Here is a 17,275-nt window from a genome sequence, read left to right on the forward strand (position 1 = left end):
GCGTATGTTATGTTTATCCATCAGAATGGTTGGAATCTACCTTAAATTTATGATGTGACAATGCAGTAACCAGTGCAACCAGCTATCGGTCAATTTGTATCGATCAGAACGGTGAATAACCTCCCCTACATACATGCTCTAAAATAACATGAAATAAATTTTTAAGGTTGTCCCCTCCTTGTTCAGTTTGCTGTAGCATCGTTAATACGATGGAACAAGAAAGAGGTATGCATATACATGTATATTCTTTTCTTCTCACCACTCCTGTCGCGCGTGACTCGTAGAGCGCGTTCACCTCGCGTTTTGCGCTCGCCCGCGAAACACACACAAAAAATAACGCTTGTTGTGCGAGACCAGTCTGGTGTTTCTTCTCTGGAAAAGTGCGTGTGCATTTTGCTTTCGTCTAGAAGTTGACTTGTTTTTTCCGGTACAAATGTTTAACTCAATTTTCGGGTTCTTTTAGCCTCTTCGAAAAATCGCGAAACAATTAGTGTATCTGGTATAGGGAAAATGAGACAATTCGTCACAACAGGACCGCTCGCCAAATGCCACGGGATCTGACAAGTTTTGTCCACATAAGACTCCCTCACCCGGCTCGACTTTTTTCTTACAAACATGATAATACCTTAAAGTAAATTTAAGCCAATAGAGAGCTACCGTTCACTATGGTAGTACCATGAATATACAAATTCTTCAAGATTCACCATAATTAATGCATTGACAATAACACTCGTGCGATCGCTTTTCTTCGGGATTTCACTCTCAAGCTTACGTTGTCTTCTTTTTATGTTTTTACCGTGTCTCAAGGTGATTTATAGCGCGCTTGACTCCGGGAAAATATTGCACTTTATTTCAGAAAAGGTATAATTTGCTCGACGATTAAATTTAGATCATATTCTTTCGGCATACATTAAAACAGATTATGACAACTTTGTGGTCTAGATCCTGGTGCGTCCTCAATAAACGTATGTTGTTAGGAATGCCCCGGGACTCGGCAAATGATCAAAAGTCCCTACCGCGAGGAGACTTGTTGCTAAGCGCTTCAAATCAGGATGCATGACCTTCGGCAAGTACTCCACGAAAATAAGTTTAAATGCAAATACCAGTTCCTCTTCTAAGCGACCGTTTCGACTCAAGTAGGAAATGTGAATCGCCGATGAATCGATGACTTGGTTTAAGATTTAAAATGAAAAAAAAAAAACGACAACAATACTAAGTACTGATTGCTACATTACTTGCAAAAAATTTCGGACGTTAATATTTCGGACGTTTTATTTCGGACACTATTTTTGTCCGAAATTAAAATCGTCCGAAATTTTTGCAAGTAATGTATGTGATAAAAGCTTTCATCCTTTAGTTCTAGTATACTATAGTTATTGTATCATGAAAGTTGTATCATGCCCGCTTTCCGCAGATGAAGTCTGTTTTAGCTGCTTTAGTTGCGATAATCGGTGATATTAAATTTCTCAGAAACTGTCAAGTGTTGAAGTGTGACTGATACATCGCACTCGTTTCTCAAAAACCGGGAGACTCGTATTGCTTATTCCATCAACACTTTCTATTGTCTTCTATTTTACCTGGCATTTAAAGTGCCTATCACCCTTACACAGTTTTAATGAATTTCGAAAATTTATGCATGTCTAAGACGCTTTGCGAAGAATTAAATCGTATTCCATGTTTCGTTTTGTTTTTATCAGACGACAAAATCGCCCAAAATAGGCCGTTTTCCGCCATATTGAACACAAAAAGGAGCAGTTGAGAGACTGGGTTCTAACAAGCTTGTGACGTCGACCCGGTATCTCAGCCACAGAGCATTTGCTCATTTGCCACTACATTCTCCGTACTGAACTTGGAATGTGCCAGGAAGGTATGTGGTAGGTGAATATGCTGCCTTCTCAGTTATGTAGAAGGGTATAGTTCTGCACGCTATACTGTTCGATAATGATGAAGCAAGGAAATACAGAAAGAAATAGATCGATTTCATGAGACAAAAGCGGGCTAATCCGAAAAATCGTCAATATGCTCCAACGGCACTTCACGAACGACGACTTCATGCGTCGATTCTGATTTATTGATGAAGTGAGTAACAAGCCAATCCTCTCAAGACTGAAACGAGATGATATCGGTATTAATGTGACGCCAACTGCCCATGCTAAAGCGGTGACCACAAGTCCAGGTGTATTGATTTAAACCATTGCCAAACATCGCCCGCGAACGAGCGGTAAGAAATGTTTTCATTTTTTATTTAAGCTTATAGGTGCAGCCAAAACAAACCTACTGAAATAGTAAACTTATTTTAATTGATAATTGGTCTAGACTCACAAGAATGCGAAGAGGCGAATGGAGTCTCTTACTTCTAAGACTGCTGTCTGTTGGCGAGCGGATGAAGGGCCACAGTGACATGATAAAGCTAATTCTTTTTCTTTCTCAATTCCACGTGTATAAATTTGGGAGTAGCCTTTCCAAGAAGAACAGATCATTCTTTTTAAAAAAGCTTCCGTCTTGAATTTGTCTGTGAAGAACGAGGTAAAGAGTCAATCGAACATCTCGGTCGATTGACATACTGCTCAAATACTGCTCAAAAGGTCGGCTTTTCTTACCTGGAAATCGAGATATTTTGAAAAATAACACACGCAACGGCTTTCCAAACGTTGTGCGATTTTACTTCTCTTACTACCAGACAAATTTGAGCTATAAAACAATTTAAAATGGTAAAAATATCGACTGAACAAGCTTATATTTACGCCACGAAGAATGTCTCCTCAGCGGTCCGCATGTTGCCGCGAAGTAAAATTTGATGTGGTGGTTTAGTGCTTGGTTTCGTTGACTAAAGGCAAGCCTCTTGTTCATAGGGAAAGTCTTGCTTATTTACACTTCCCTCGGGCCCCAGTAAAACATTTTTTAAAACCGAAAGATTTCAAATATTTAGAAAATAGCAAGCTCTCCCAACACAGCGAACCGAGGCGATGCAAATGGTCATGCAAAAACGAAGCCGTAACTAAACAAACTTAAGCCCTCAATTTCACGCATTGCATAGCTCTCGAAGAAATCTACAGTGCTACAGAAAGGATCAAAAAACAAATAGCAACGATCAGAGACACAACATCTTGCCACAAAAACAAACGGCCGGGCCCCGCAATACAAAAACTGTAAGATAAACTGATGTAATTACACAGTTGAAATAACAACAATAGCGGTCGCTTTCGGAGGTTAAAGATTATCACACGGTTCAATCCTAACTAGAAGCTGTACTGTCACCGGACCGCGAACTGAAACGAGCCAAACTAGATCTAAATACTAGTAAAATGAAATGGCATAAGAGCAACAGCGGCTAAACAGAAACAACAAGAGGTGAAATGAACAGGCGCTAAACGCAGAACTCTAAACCCAAAGTGTCCTTTGAGATCAAAATACAAAACATGCTACAGTTAAGCACATGGTTTTGTTCTATGATTATCATACAAATCCTTCAAATCGTCATGCCAACCCGCTGTAAACATACAAGAAGCTAAATTGATCAAAAGACTGAGATAGAAGCGCTAAACATGCGAGTATGAGTTGTGTAGGCCTTTCATTCCTATTTTACGTGCTTGATCGTCGCGTCAATCACGTAGCCAGGGTTGTAGTTAAATTCTGAATCATCTAAGTTGTAGCTTTGCTCGGATTCGGTGTCAGTGTTCGCCTTTTGAGCTAAAAAAATCGGCCAGAAACCCCAAACAGCTCGCGTAGAATTCACTCCGACTCACTACTGTTTTGTCGTGTGCTTGTTATCGAGATACCGGGTCGACGTCACAACTCACTAGTGCCAGTCCTCTTATGGCGCGGTTTTAACTTCGGAAATTGTGATTTCGATCGCGTTTTAAAAATCGAGAATAACTTCAAATCTCATTATTTTGATTGTTTTGGCTTACTTTCTACTTCTACTTTTGAGAATGAAAGGAATTGGCTAGGGGTGATAGGCACTTTAACTCGGTCATTTGAAATGACCGATATCTCTGTAACTATGGCTTGCGGGTTCTCATGATGCTCGATAAAAGCTCCCTAATATTAGCGCAAATCCCGTGAAACTTTAGGACTTTATCAGAAATTTATCTGGAGAAAAGTTGAGGTGGTCGGTTAGTCCCCAGTTACTTTAATGTAGCCATGGCAACCAATTTTTGTAGATAAAACTATGAATGCTCCGGTCTGAAAAGACATAAACAAAGCACGCACTAGATAGGGGTAAGGTTCATACAGGTTGAAAGAGTTTATAACGGTATCATTGCATGAATAAAGGTGTTTTCTTTCGACTACAGTCGAACCTCCCGTAAGCGACCACCCATAATGTCAAGGATATGTGGACGCTTACGGGAGGTGGTCGCTTACCAGAGGTCAGACCACAGGTGGTCTAATTTCGGGTAATTTACATATGGTAATTGTGGATACATAACCCTTTTACCAGTGCTTATCGAAATCCAATCTTTAGACTGCCTGATTTAGGAACAGAAAGTAAACGGCATTTTGCAATATTACATTTCAAGCGTAAAACATCTCCAACTTTCGCGTTTGTTTGTTTGTTTGTTACATAATCCAGTTGACGTTCTTTATTGCCACAATTTTTCTGTTGAGTAATACAAGGTTGAGAGAGTCATCACCGGTCATGCATGTACATACATGTAATTTACAAGATAAGAGAGTTTCTTTCCTACAAGAGATTCAACCTAATTAAAGTTTATTTCAGTGTACACTATAGTGCATGTGTATGTTGTCAATTGTTTCAATGCTAAATTAAGCTATTTCGGGAGACACTTCCGGTAGCTCCGGCTGTGAGATTTTAATACGGGGTCCGCTGTAATGATGTGGCCAGTATGTTGCAGCGACACATTTTGCAATTTCCTCCCGTAAGAGATACAGCAGATTGTGTGTCAAGTGGACGCCTACGGGAGGTTAAAAACAATAGAAATTTTTAAACAATCATCTCTAAAAGTGGTCGCTTACGGGAGGTGGTCGCTTACGAGAGGTGGTCGCCTACGAGAGGTTCCATCTATAGTGATTTGACTTGAAAACTTTTGGTATTTTGGAAAAGTGATCGCTTATGAGAAGTGGTCGCTTACGAGAGGTGGTCGCCAAGGGAGGTTCGACTGTAATTGTTAAAGTTTCAAATTCGTCTTGATACTGATTAATACGATATAGCGTGTGTCTCTCCTGTCCGTCGTGATCATTTTTAAGTCAACTATTAAGTGCCTGAAACTCTCTCTTATCCAGTTAGAGGAAGGACTAAAAAGTTAGTGACGTGATGTCTTCAAAACAGTGAAAGCGAAGTTTTTCCAGCACAGCCTAACTGTTTAGATTAAGACGAGGCTCTTAATTAATAACTTTTGTCAAGGAAGGAACCTACTTTTATTACTGTGAATGTGTTCTGTGCATCTCGAGATACAAGGGTTTCCTATGGTTAGTGCCTACTAATTCACGGATATTTTTGCACGGTTTCTTAATATGTGGAGAAAGCAAAACTTAGCGCAAGTGCTCCTTGTATTCATAAAGAAAAATGGTGGTAACCATGCATTTTTCAGAGATAATTAATCTTTAATTTAGGAAAAAATGCCATACATGGCTTTGAATTTTAGCGCTTTTTAATATCATTGTTGTTTAATTATCTCTAAAAAATGCGAGGTTACCCCCAATTTTCTCTTTGGATTCCAATAGCCCTTGCTAAGAACTGCTTTTCCCGCACAGTCATAAACTGCGCAAAAAATACCTCTGTAATAGTAGGTACCGTCTTTAAAACAAAGTGGCACCCATAAAAACGTATCTCGAAATATATTGGTGTTAGCTGTAGCTGTATATTTCTATTATTTCTGCTGCTCAGACATTCAAACACCAAGAATTTTTCCAGAGATTCAAAATGCGAGCATTGGTGCAAACGTGACATTCACATGCAGAGTTAGTGGCCTTCCCAAGCCAAAACTCACCTGGATAAACGGAAATAGCTCAGATATTTCACAAACCAAGCCGACGGTGCAGACCATAACAGATATAAAAAAGAATCAGAGCCAACTTGTTATAAAAAGAGTAACCAGAGAGGACTTTGACAGTTATCGCTGTGTGGCGACGAACAGTGCTGGAAGGGAGACGTCAAGGGCCGCTTTCTTGTATCAGGAGGATACAGGTGAGAAGCAACAGATTATCACGAAAATTAGAGTAGATCCACCATTCATTCACTGTCTATTAAACAGTTCGTCGTAGTTAGCGCACGAGGCATCCATTTTAGACAGAGAAGAATAAGAATTAGTTTAAGAGTAACAATTCTTGACGTACACCACCAATACCATCACCACAAAAACAACAACAATGCCTTGCTCTTGAGGTTGGGTTCCTTTCATATGAAAACAAAATATATCGCTTTACTTTATTAGTTCATGTCCCTTGAATAGGAATATGAACTTCAAACACGTGAACACGTTGCTTAATTAACCCAAGGGGTGTGTCTTTTTCCTTCTTTCAGTTCCAAGGCTATCTAGAAACGAATCAACGTCACAACACGACAAGATCGTTGGCATTGCCATCCCTTGTATCGTCGTAGCGTTGACTATTTGCGGAATCAGTGCCTTGTATTTGTACCTTCGGTCAAGACGTTCTAATGAGGTACGCAACACGTCTGCCATGCATGAAGAAGCTTCGAATCCAAACGTTGCGAAGGAATAGTCGCCTATTTACTCTTAGAACGCGTCTTTGAATTATAATACCCAGTTACATTATAGTACCATACATCATTGCTCTTTTACAAGTAGACTCCTTTACTGTCATTTTCTGCTGATCAGGAACATAGAGAACAACGATTTCAAGATCTTAGTTTTCTTGAAAGCAGCACTCCAACTAACTGATCTGTAGCCGACACCTAGTGGATAACATCTTATCTTTGATTATGTTTCTGTCATCAAATGTTTTTTTTGTTTTCCATTGTTGTTGCGGCTTAATTCATAATACAACCTGCCTATTTGTATTATTGAAGTAATAGATCAAACACGAGGAAGAGTGTTTCCTCCGATTTCCAAACACCGAGAAGTAGGTTGGAAAAACGAGGCGCAGCCGAGATTTTTTAACCAACTTCGAGGTGTTTCGAAATAGGAGGAAAACCTCTTTCGAATGTTTGATATAGAGTGTTTTCATTCACGTGACTATCGGCTATATTGGTTTACTGAAACAATAGAAAGTATTTGTATAAAAATAGAGTTCGATTCCCAGAGGTTTACTTTGGGACACCAACATGGCCGCCATTTCTTTGTTTTGGGACACCAACATGGCCGCCGTGACGTCATGTGAAAACACTATATATCTTCTCAAACTATTGATAATTCTTGGAGAAATTCGAAGCAAAAGTTCACAAAATGTTATGATTATTAAGATCACATTTCCAAACCTCCTTCACGGTAGTGATTTCCTTTGTTATCTCTTCGTGAATTGAATGAATGATGAATGAATGAGTTTGAGAAGAACCAATCAACAACAAAAAAATTCCGAAGTAATTGACAATACCCGGAGTGCAAGTCCGGACTGCTACAATGTTTGACACATTAACCGTTTAGTCAATGTGTAGTCGAAAGTAAAAGGCTTATTTAAGATCAATCGTCGACATTTCGACGGGTATAACAAGCGACATAAACCGAGTAGACATTTATCTTACATGCGTAGAAACTAAACGGTTCATAATTTTTCTAAAGTGAAATGCTTCTTTTTTTTTCAGCCACATGACACAGAATTCGCTATGGTCACCATTCGCTCGACGGATTCCGAAGAACGCTGGTCATTGGAAGCTGAAGTAATGTCATCGGAGTCTACTACCATACCTTCTTCAGAAGAGATGCCAGAACACCCTTACGATACTATCGATAGCCCGGCTTCACCTTTATTGGCTCGAGGATCCGACACCGTGCACCTGATAGGTCCTGGAACAGAACTGTTGTCAGGTGAAGTGATGCATTTGTAAACAACGACAAAGTGTTCGTCGTTTGTTACGTTCACTAGACAGCCAGCCTTACTCGAAAATTAGCGCGTGCTTAAGAGTCCATGGCATGGGTTCCTGACCATAATGAATGCCTATTTGTAAAGTATATAACCTGCGTAGATCTGATGGGGCCAAAACTACCTGCATTTCAAAGTATAGCTTTGAAAAGCTCGTGTCCTTAAAAGATAATGAATCTTGAAGTTCCCCGAACTATTTTCCACAAATTTTAAATTCCTATTAATATTTGATATTTTTCGAAAAGTCTTATGCTTTAGCTATGGAATAAGATTCTTTATTTTATTGATACTGTTCGAAAATAAATTAATCTAAGATCTCGAGTGCCAAGCTCAAATAGTCCGTTTCAATTGCCTGCAGGTACATTCCGTGTTGATCTGCCAAAGAGAGAGTTACCTCCTACACACAATGATGTTCTTTTGCCCCCTGAAAGACCACCAAAACCTAGAAAGAAAGAAAACTCAGAACAACAAGTAGACTGTTCTGGTATGCAACAATCAAAAAGACAGACGCCAAGGATTGATGACCTACAGAACAAGGATACTGCTTATCATAGCGCCGAAGGAAATGCAAGCATTTTCATTGACTCAGACACTGTTTTGGACGACAAAAGGTACCATTATGCTCTTCTTTACCTATCTAGACTACTTTTACTTTTTTGTTGTCTTTGGTGTTGCTTTGTTGAACTCACAAGAGTAAGATGGAGGCACCCCCCCCCCCCCCCCTCTTCACCCTCGTCAAAACTCCGAGAGTTACAAGTTATGACATTGAAATTTAAAAGGTGAATAGTACCAATAAAATTTCCTTTGAGGCCTACAACTGGAGATCATGGCGTGTCATGATTTCTAAACGAAACTTTCGTTGGGTCTGTGATCTTTGATTTCTTGATTTTCTTAAAACTTCATAAAGTCACCAAATTTGACCAAGAGGTGATTACTACTTATCAGGAAATGACTCAACAAGCTCAGTTAAAATATAAAAGTTTCATTTGAGAATCAATCTTTCTCATTGAAAATACAGGAACATATTTCAATTTCAGAAAGAAAAGCTTATCAATATATGGTTGTTACGGTAACATAAAATTCCACGAACGTTAAGGATTCGCACCAAAGTATTCCCAAATAAATGTCTAATGGTGCTACTTCCCGAAATTATCACAGGGACACCAGTGAAAACTGGGAGATTGACCTGGAAAGGCTTGAGCTGCTTCACGATGAGATTCTTGGAGAAGGGGAGTTCGGAGTTGTTTACAAAGGGCGTTATCGCGGAGAAGATGGACAAATCTTTGATGTAGCGGTGAAGGAGTTGAAAGGTAGGAATACTGTTGTTCAAAATTTCACTTTTCGTTCTGTGGTTTAGTGTGGTATTAAAATGCCCACCACCTTTTGTTGTTGTTGTTGTTTTGTTTTTTTGTTGTTGTTTTGTTTTTTGTTTTGTTTTGTTTTTTCACCTGAATCTCTACATCACTCAAAGAACGTTTACGAAACAAAATTGCAATTTGCAGGGAACTTTATTTATTTTAAAATCTCTATATAAGTTGGGGTTTTTTTTGTTTTTTTTTGCAGTCCACCAATAGTGACAGGTTTACAATGCGAAGCAAATGAAACACGATTCCCAACACCGATACCCAGTTACACCATATTACAAAACAATGTCACGCTTTTGCTAACCAACAGCGTTTGCAGAGCCCAATTATGTCCTCGATAAGTTACTGAATCTGAACTCAACTTGTTTACTTGTGGTCTGATGTCTCATGTTCACTGGTAAAACTCATCCGCGGCTTTTCGTAATATACATTGCATCTGAGGGATAGATAGTCTGATTGATTGATTGATTGATTGATTGATTGATTGATTGATTGATTGATTGATTGATTGATTGATTGATTGATTGATTGATTGATTGATTGATTGATTGATTGATTGATTGATTGATTGATTGATTTTCGACTGCATGTATCGGTGAGCTTCTGGCAGCACGTTGAACTATTCTTAAATAGATTTAGTCGTACTAGATTAACATTGAGTGGACTTTGTGGCCTCTTGTGTATAGATTCCTCAAGTGAGACTGACAACTCCGAACTTCTGAGTGAGATAAAGATGTTAAGACAAGCCGGGCGGTATCCGAACATAGTCCATTTAGTCGGGGCTTGCACAAAGAATGGTAAGTTTTAACCAAACAACATTTATCTTCGTCCACAGTTAAAAATTAATCAAAACCCCTATTTGTGAGCTTGAAAGGGTGTTGGCAATTTCCACACCATTGAGCCTAAAGCAGTGAGACTTAGAGGTTGGCTATTAATAAGTATCAAAATGGTGTAAAAATGTTGAAATTACAAGAGCAAACGTGACATTTCTCATAAGATAACAAAATGCAAATAGGCCATTTTACAGTTGTGTGCTTAGTGACCTGGTCTTGAATTGGAAACGAGGCTGGGGTTGACCTTGTTTTGATACAAACCTCACTGCTTTTCACATGTAAATGCAAATAGTTAGCATAAGAACAGCATGAAAAGCAGTGAGGTTTGTATCAAAACAAGGTCACCCCCAGCCTCGCTTAGAATCCAAGACCAGGTCACCTAGCACACAACTGTAAATTGGCCTATTTCCAAAAAATTGGGCTATCAAAATCTTGTTGCTATGGAAACGCAAAGTCAAGTGATTAGTCATTATTATATCAAATTGTTGTCAAACAATTTTTCGACAAGTCGACAGTCTTAACGTTGTTTGTTTTGTAATACATACAGTACTTCCCCTGCAATTGATCAAAGTGTGACTCAGTAGAGACATAACTACCTACTTTAAACCTTTTTTAAGAAAATGGACCCAGTAGTAATCTCCAGGTAACAAGTGATCTCAGTTTACTCACTACAACTATATTCACTGATAATGCATTATAAAGTTTCGCAAAAATAGACCTGAACCGAAAGTTATAAGTTCAAGCACTAGAAACCTAGCAGAAAGTCCTGTTTTACTTAGCTTATTTATCTACCTTATTGGTATCAATAAGGGAAGTCTTGTGCCTTTGGTTTACCATTGTTTTCTGAAATGAACAAAAAAGGTACATTTTTTAGGTCTATGAATCTGAAATTCATGTTAAGGTACCATATAGTCACCCACATAACCCTAACCCTAGCCTAACCTTAACCCTAAATCTCCATATAGTCACCCGTACCTTGGTAACCTTACCATGAATTACATGCCGCTTCCGGGCTTCCAGTTCGTACAAGTTGGTATCAGTGAGTAAGGAGTTGAACCTCCGGCTGTCCGGCCTGTCCTTACACATGACTTATGTATCATATGCTTTTCAGACAAGATTCTTGTAGTTACTGAACTGATCTCTGGTGGCAGCCTAAAGAACTTTCTGAGGTCCAAGAGGGTCGAATTTATCAATGGAGAGGGGAAGAATTATGAAAATGTACATTTTGGCCTCAACGACCGCCAGTTGCTAATAATAGCATTGCAAATCGCTTCAGGAATGTGTCATTTAGAGCAGAGAAAGGTAGGATATGTTGCATTGATGTCTTTACTCGCTTCTGCTTGGCGAGAACATTTTCTAGGCTTTCACCTCACCTACAATTGTTACTTATATAATCTCAACTATCATTATTGCCAAAATGTTTGGCCTGAAATCACAGCATTTTCCCGCGTACCAACCGTAAAAATCAGTGTCCGTTTCTCTTCAGTGCATTCATCGCGACCTTGCAGCCAGAAATATATTCATTGACGAGAAGATTGTAGCTAAAGTTGGAGACTTTGGCATGGCACGAGACATTGCAGTTGATGGAGTTTACACGAAAACGTCTAGTGTAAGTAGGGATGAACCATAAATAGATTCATACAATTTTTTGAGTTAAGGATAAAGTGTTTCCTTCTTATAATGCTACCGAGTTTCATGTTATACGTCGCAATATCGACTTACAGATGAGTGTACATATTATTAGATAACAGACAATTAAAACTGAGCAAAGCTATACACAAATTTTAAACACTTTTATGCTACAATTTGTAATAATTTAAAATATTTAACTAAGGCTATGTTCACACGGAACCGGCCCCAAATGCATCCGACCCTATCCTGGAACGAACCATTTCTCTTCACACGTCACCGTTCCCCACACGGGACCGGTCTATTATGGTTCGGTACTGAATCGAAGTAAGAAAAGCAGCTGTTTCTACCAGTTAAGCATGCGCAGAATGCACGTTGAAGCTTTCGAAATGACGCCGAAGAAGGCTAAATCGACACTAAGGAAAATAAAGCCTTCAGGTGGACGGTCGATGAATTATCCCTTATAGATTACAAAACCTACTGGGCTTCAAACGGAAAAGATTGGGAAATTAAACTGTTAAAAGGAAATATGAAGACATTATCGAAAGGTTTCTCGAAAGATATCCTTCCGAAATTTCCGATGGATAATTGTATTAACAGCCATTTGGAGGACGGTCAGCTGCCTTAAGGCATTTATACCAAGAAGTATGCCGACCAAAACAACGACTATTTGCCCAGCTCCTCGTGTTCTTCTAGACCGAAGTACGATAAATTCAACTAGTACCAAAGCTTAATTAATTGCCATGCTAGTGCCAAAAGGAACCGGTCCAGGTGTTTACACCGTGACAGATCCATTTGGGACCGAAACGGTTCCAAAACTGGACCTGCTTTTTCGGAGGTCCAGTTATAGGACCTGATCGAGAACGGATTGACGGTTCGGTGAGCAGGTCCCGTATGAACAAAAGGCCTATCCGCCACGATGTTTAGATCAGAACCCGTCAGGTCCCGTGTGAACATAGCCAAAATACTAGATGTATAAAGGCGAACCTGTATTAAGCAGCGCCGTTTTAAGCAGTCACCCTCTTTGAACGGTCACTTGTCAAAGTCCCGAAAATTGCTACCCTCTTTCCTATAATTTTTACGTAATGGTTAAAACACGAGCAGCAGTGTTCTATCGGGATTTAAAACCGCGAGGTGCAGCCGAGTGGTTTTGACCCGATAAAACACGGTCTGCGAGTTTTTTGAACGGCTTCAAAAACAATCCTGGAAAAGCGTGTGTCAAGAGAGTTTATAACTATGATGCTTTGTGAACGTTGGAAATTAGCATACGAGGAAATCATTAACACCGCGTACTAATAAGGAAGGAATTTTTATCGGGTTTTAAAACCACTGCACGTGATGTTTTATCGACCATTTGATAGGTCAATGGGCTTATGAATTGTTATGAGTTTTTGAACTCTTTCGAGTGATCACCTCTATACGTACTAAAATGGTTGCGGTCACCCTTTACTAAGTCCTAACAAGCTGTTTCTATTGTCTTGACCTGTTTCAAATGGTCACTTTCTAAGACGAAACCACTCAAATCTGAGTAGCAACGAATAGCCTGCCAGGTAACTGAATTTCTAACGACCTGCAATACTGACTGTAGGATCTTGACTTGATGTTTTATTAGTCCATTTTTACGCAATCAGGTCCTTTGTAATTCCATTTTATCGTTGCAGTTTCTTAACCAATTAGGTGATTTTGTAAATGTTTTTGTGCATGTATAAACTGTACATTTAAAGTTACCAAATGTGAAATGAAATGGCGTTTCTATTGTGTTCGATGTTTTTTTCGTTCAACCTGTATTAAGCGGTCACTTAACCATTCCCCGAGGGTGGCAGTTTAAGTTCGACTGTAGTTCTCTGATGATGTTTGTACAGGAATGTCCTGCTGTTGAGGTGTACTGATCACGTTTTCTCTTCAATAGGGTAAAGTCCCCTGGAGATGGTTGTCCTTAGAATCTTTGAAAGATCAAGTGTATACCTCTCAGAGTGACGTGTAAGTAACATTGTCATACGATCATCGATCAGTATTACTTACATTCCATGGGTCACAACTATGCCAAGTTTGTACCTTTAGAGCCAAATTGAAAGTCTAACAACATGTTTGTCAATAATACACTATCCAAACTGATTTTTGTATTCAGTTTGATCAAAATAAGCGCGGCCTGTAACACGTCTAAGTCGTGAAAGGCTCAATGTAATAGAGATAGTACTATGTCAGGATGATCCTCATGCAATATTGACCCTATATTGACTTACTATCCTTTACTGAATAAAATATCCAAACTAACATGGGACGAATGTATTTTGTTGTGTCTCAATCATCAAGGAGAAAATTGCCAGTGCATTTCTTATATAGCTAATGTTGTTACAGTCGCATCGCTTTAACATTGACACTAAAAGAGACAGGAATAACTGATTGTAGAAGGGTGACGTTCGAAATGCATATATTTACTTACACAAAGACTGGTGTCATTTCTACAATGTCTGCTCACCGTAATAAGGATGTGTCCGTAAGCTGGTGTCTATAAGGGGAGGTTCCTTGGTGCAATTTTTATTCGTTGCTTTTGTTTATTCAGTTTGGTATATATAATTTCGCTTTGGTTTGTAGGTGGTCTTTTGGTATTGTCTTATGGGAAATCGCCACATACGGTAAGTGATTATGACAATTTGTTTGTCATCAACAGTAATCAATAACACATTCGTAGAGCGGTTTCCAATTGAGTATCGTTAAATCAAAACCAGGGTAATTACTCTGGCTAATCGCAACAGATGTAAACAACACAACCAACCAATCAGAATTCGAAGCAAATACATGTAACTGGCGCCAAGCGCGGGAAAACGCGTGCGTCGACAACACAATTGGTTTTGGTTTGGATTCTCATTGGTTGAGAAAGTGGCGCGAGTTTTGCTAACCAATCACAGAGCATAGTAATGCGAAAACAAAGCAAACGCGAAATTCTTTTGACACTCAATAGAAAACCGCTCTAACATCGCGTGTCTTATTTCCGTTTTAGGAGAGAAGCCATACCCTACCATAAGAACTCCACCAGACCTTATCGCCTGTCTGTCTTTGGGTTTCCGGATGGCCCGTCCTGAACATTGCTCAGACGAGCTGTAAGTTTAATAACTCTTGTGCAATTGTCCCCGTCAACATCGCCTTTTTACGTTTTCAAATCCACATAGGAAGTCCAGTTTTGACGTTTCAATTTCAATGTTACTCGAGTTGAGACAAGTGGGAATTTTAGAAGAAAAACATTGATGAGAACCAATACAGAAGCAAAAGGAGAAAACCGGACATATACAATTGCTATAAGTTTTCACTCGTTAAAGGCACGAAGAAGCTGAGAATCTCCAAGGGATGACAAAAAACTGGGAAAAACGGAATCAATTAATCAATTCATTGATCAATCAATCAATCGATCAATTAATCAACCCTTTGTATAGTCACTCGTCGCCTATGTTACACTAAATTTTAAATTGAGCCCAATTAAAAATTCTAGTTTTCGTATTTCGGGAAAATCCGAGACGATCGGGGATTTCACTGTTTGCCGACCGTCCCAGATTTTGCCGAGATACGACGTCTGTCCCAGATTTGAGGTCTTCATCGGTAACATACGCCATATTTTTGTTTGTCGAGGGTAATATCAAAACTTTGCTTAAGGTACAATGAATCTAATAACTAGTTACAAATAATAAACAGTAACAATAATTAAATACTAGTGAATAAGTACTAGAGCGGTTTTCAATTGAGTGTCGAAAGTAATTTCACGTTTGCTTTGATTTTGCTTTGCTACGCTCTGTGATTGGTTAACAAAGCTCGCGCCACTTCCTCAACCAATGGGAATCCAAACCAAAACCAATCGTGTTTTGGCCGCACGCGTTTTCCCGCGCTTGGCGCCAGTTACATGTATTTGCTTCGAATGCTGATTGGCTCGTTGTGTCGTTTACATCTGTTGCGATTGGCCAGACTAATTACTTTGGTTTTGGTTTTACGACACTCAATTGGAAACCGCTCTAACAAACAAAGATAGCTAGGATAATAACATAATAACAATAACTAGAATACATAATTTTTTTTCAGTTCCTGTTTTTGTTTTTACATAACATTTTTTGTTAATGCGCATATGTTTCCAAAATTTAACATACTTTCTTGCCGCATTTTCAGATACGGATTAATGTCTTCCTGTTGGATAGAAAACCCATTGATGAGGCCAAACTTTGCTGCCATAACTAAACAGTTAAATTCGTACTTAAGAGAATACAAGGTGTGTATTGAATGTTTTTCTTGTTTGTTTGATTGTTTGTTTGTTTGTTTGTTTGTTTTCATGCGCCGTTTCTCGCAGACTGTTTTCAGTTAATGCATTAAAAGTATGTTTCTCAACCAACCAAATGGCTTTCTAGCTGACCATCCGATTGACTGACTCGCTACTCTGACTGGCTGAATGACTGACTGACTGATAAACCACTCAGCTAAATGTTTGACTATCCAACTGATTGTTTTTGGTAAGTTAATTTGGCCACCGTAAAGGGATTCGAGGACTGACATTTGGAATCTTAGCCCTTCGTCAGGGCATATTGTAATATATGGACTGGATTGGACTGGACTGGACTGGACTGGAACGTAGTAAACACTGTAATATAATTGTGGTTTTTATTACACGTCGAAATCTTTGAAACATTACAGCGTTGGTGGTTGTGTTAGGCCTATCGCCATTTTGTTAAAATTGTAAAGTTGGATAGAATAAGGCTATCAGCGAGGTGACTGGAGCTTATGGAAAGAAGCGTGAGTCAATATGCAAGGCGCGAAATGGAGGATAGTGAAAATAAAATCTATGAGTAAAAAGTCGAAAGAATTTGCCATGACTTATAATCAAACAAATAAAATTGCTTTTGCTTCTTTTGTTTCATCTTGGTCGATCTGCAATAGACAGCCGGAAAGGAATAAAGCCGGGCTTTTCCATTTCTTCATTCGTAGCCGGCCAGCAATTTGAATTAAATACTGTCGTCTTTTAATAAGAGGTGCGCCAATTGAAAAACAAATACTCCACCAACAATTAAAACAAGGGGAACACTCATTCAGAATGTTGCATGAGTATAAGACCTTCAAAACTCAGGGCCCAGTTATTCAAACACCGATTAACTTAATCCTGGGTTAACGTGAACTTTGATTTAAAATAAAGTGATTAAAAGTAAAGATTTTTCCAAACTATTTCAGTCCCTCGGTTTTGACGTAGACTTTTCTTCACTATCAGCTTGAAATTAGCCTTTAAAGCTATTTTTAACGAGCAGTTAACTTTTATATCAATCGTGGATTAACTTTAATCGGCTTTTGAACAACCGGGCTCAAGACAATATCTTTAATGCAATTTTGAAAGCATTCAAGGAAGAAATATAAAGATCTAAAGCATTCGGGAAGGAATCGCGCTAAATTTTGAAGTAATTTCATACACAGGTTTACCCG

General features: G+C 38.9%; 2 protein-coding genes across 4 annotated transcripts in view; both read left to right on the forward strand.

The window, feature by feature from the left end:
- Positions 1–17,275, forward strand: part of LOC146486103 (fibroblast growth factor receptor 1-like) — a 94,708-nt gene that overhangs the window by 41,220 nt on the left and 36,213 nt on the right. The gene's annotated exons all lie outside the window — the stretch shown is intronic.
- LOC146486104 (fibroblast growth factor receptor 2-like) overlaps positions 1–17,275 on the forward strand; it is a 55,754-nt gene that overhangs the window by 37,485 nt on the left and 994 nt on the right. The window contains exons 10-13 of one of the 2 annotated variants that reach the window (XM_085098233.1): positions 13,737–13,807; positions 14,423–14,463; positions 14,829–14,928; positions 15,980–16,079. In XM_085098233.1, coding sequence (XP_084954359.1) covers positions 13,737–13,807; positions 14,423–14,463; positions 14,829–14,928; positions 15,980–16,079 — 312 coding nt within the window. Of the gene's footprint in view, positions 1–13,736; positions 13,808–14,422; positions 14,464–14,828; positions 14,929–15,979; positions 16,606–17,275 lie in introns of those variants that run through there. The other variant, XM_085098219.1, reaches the window with a different exon arrangement.

Source organism: Pavona decussata, unplaced genomic scaffold (assembly GCF_977016875.1).
Source record: "Pavona decussata unplaced genomic scaffold, jaPavDecu1.1 SCAFFOLD_21, whole genome shotgun sequence".
NCBI classification, from domain to species: domain Eukaryota; kingdom Metazoa; phylum Cnidaria; class Anthozoa; order Scleractinia; family Agariciidae; genus Pavona; species Pavona decussata.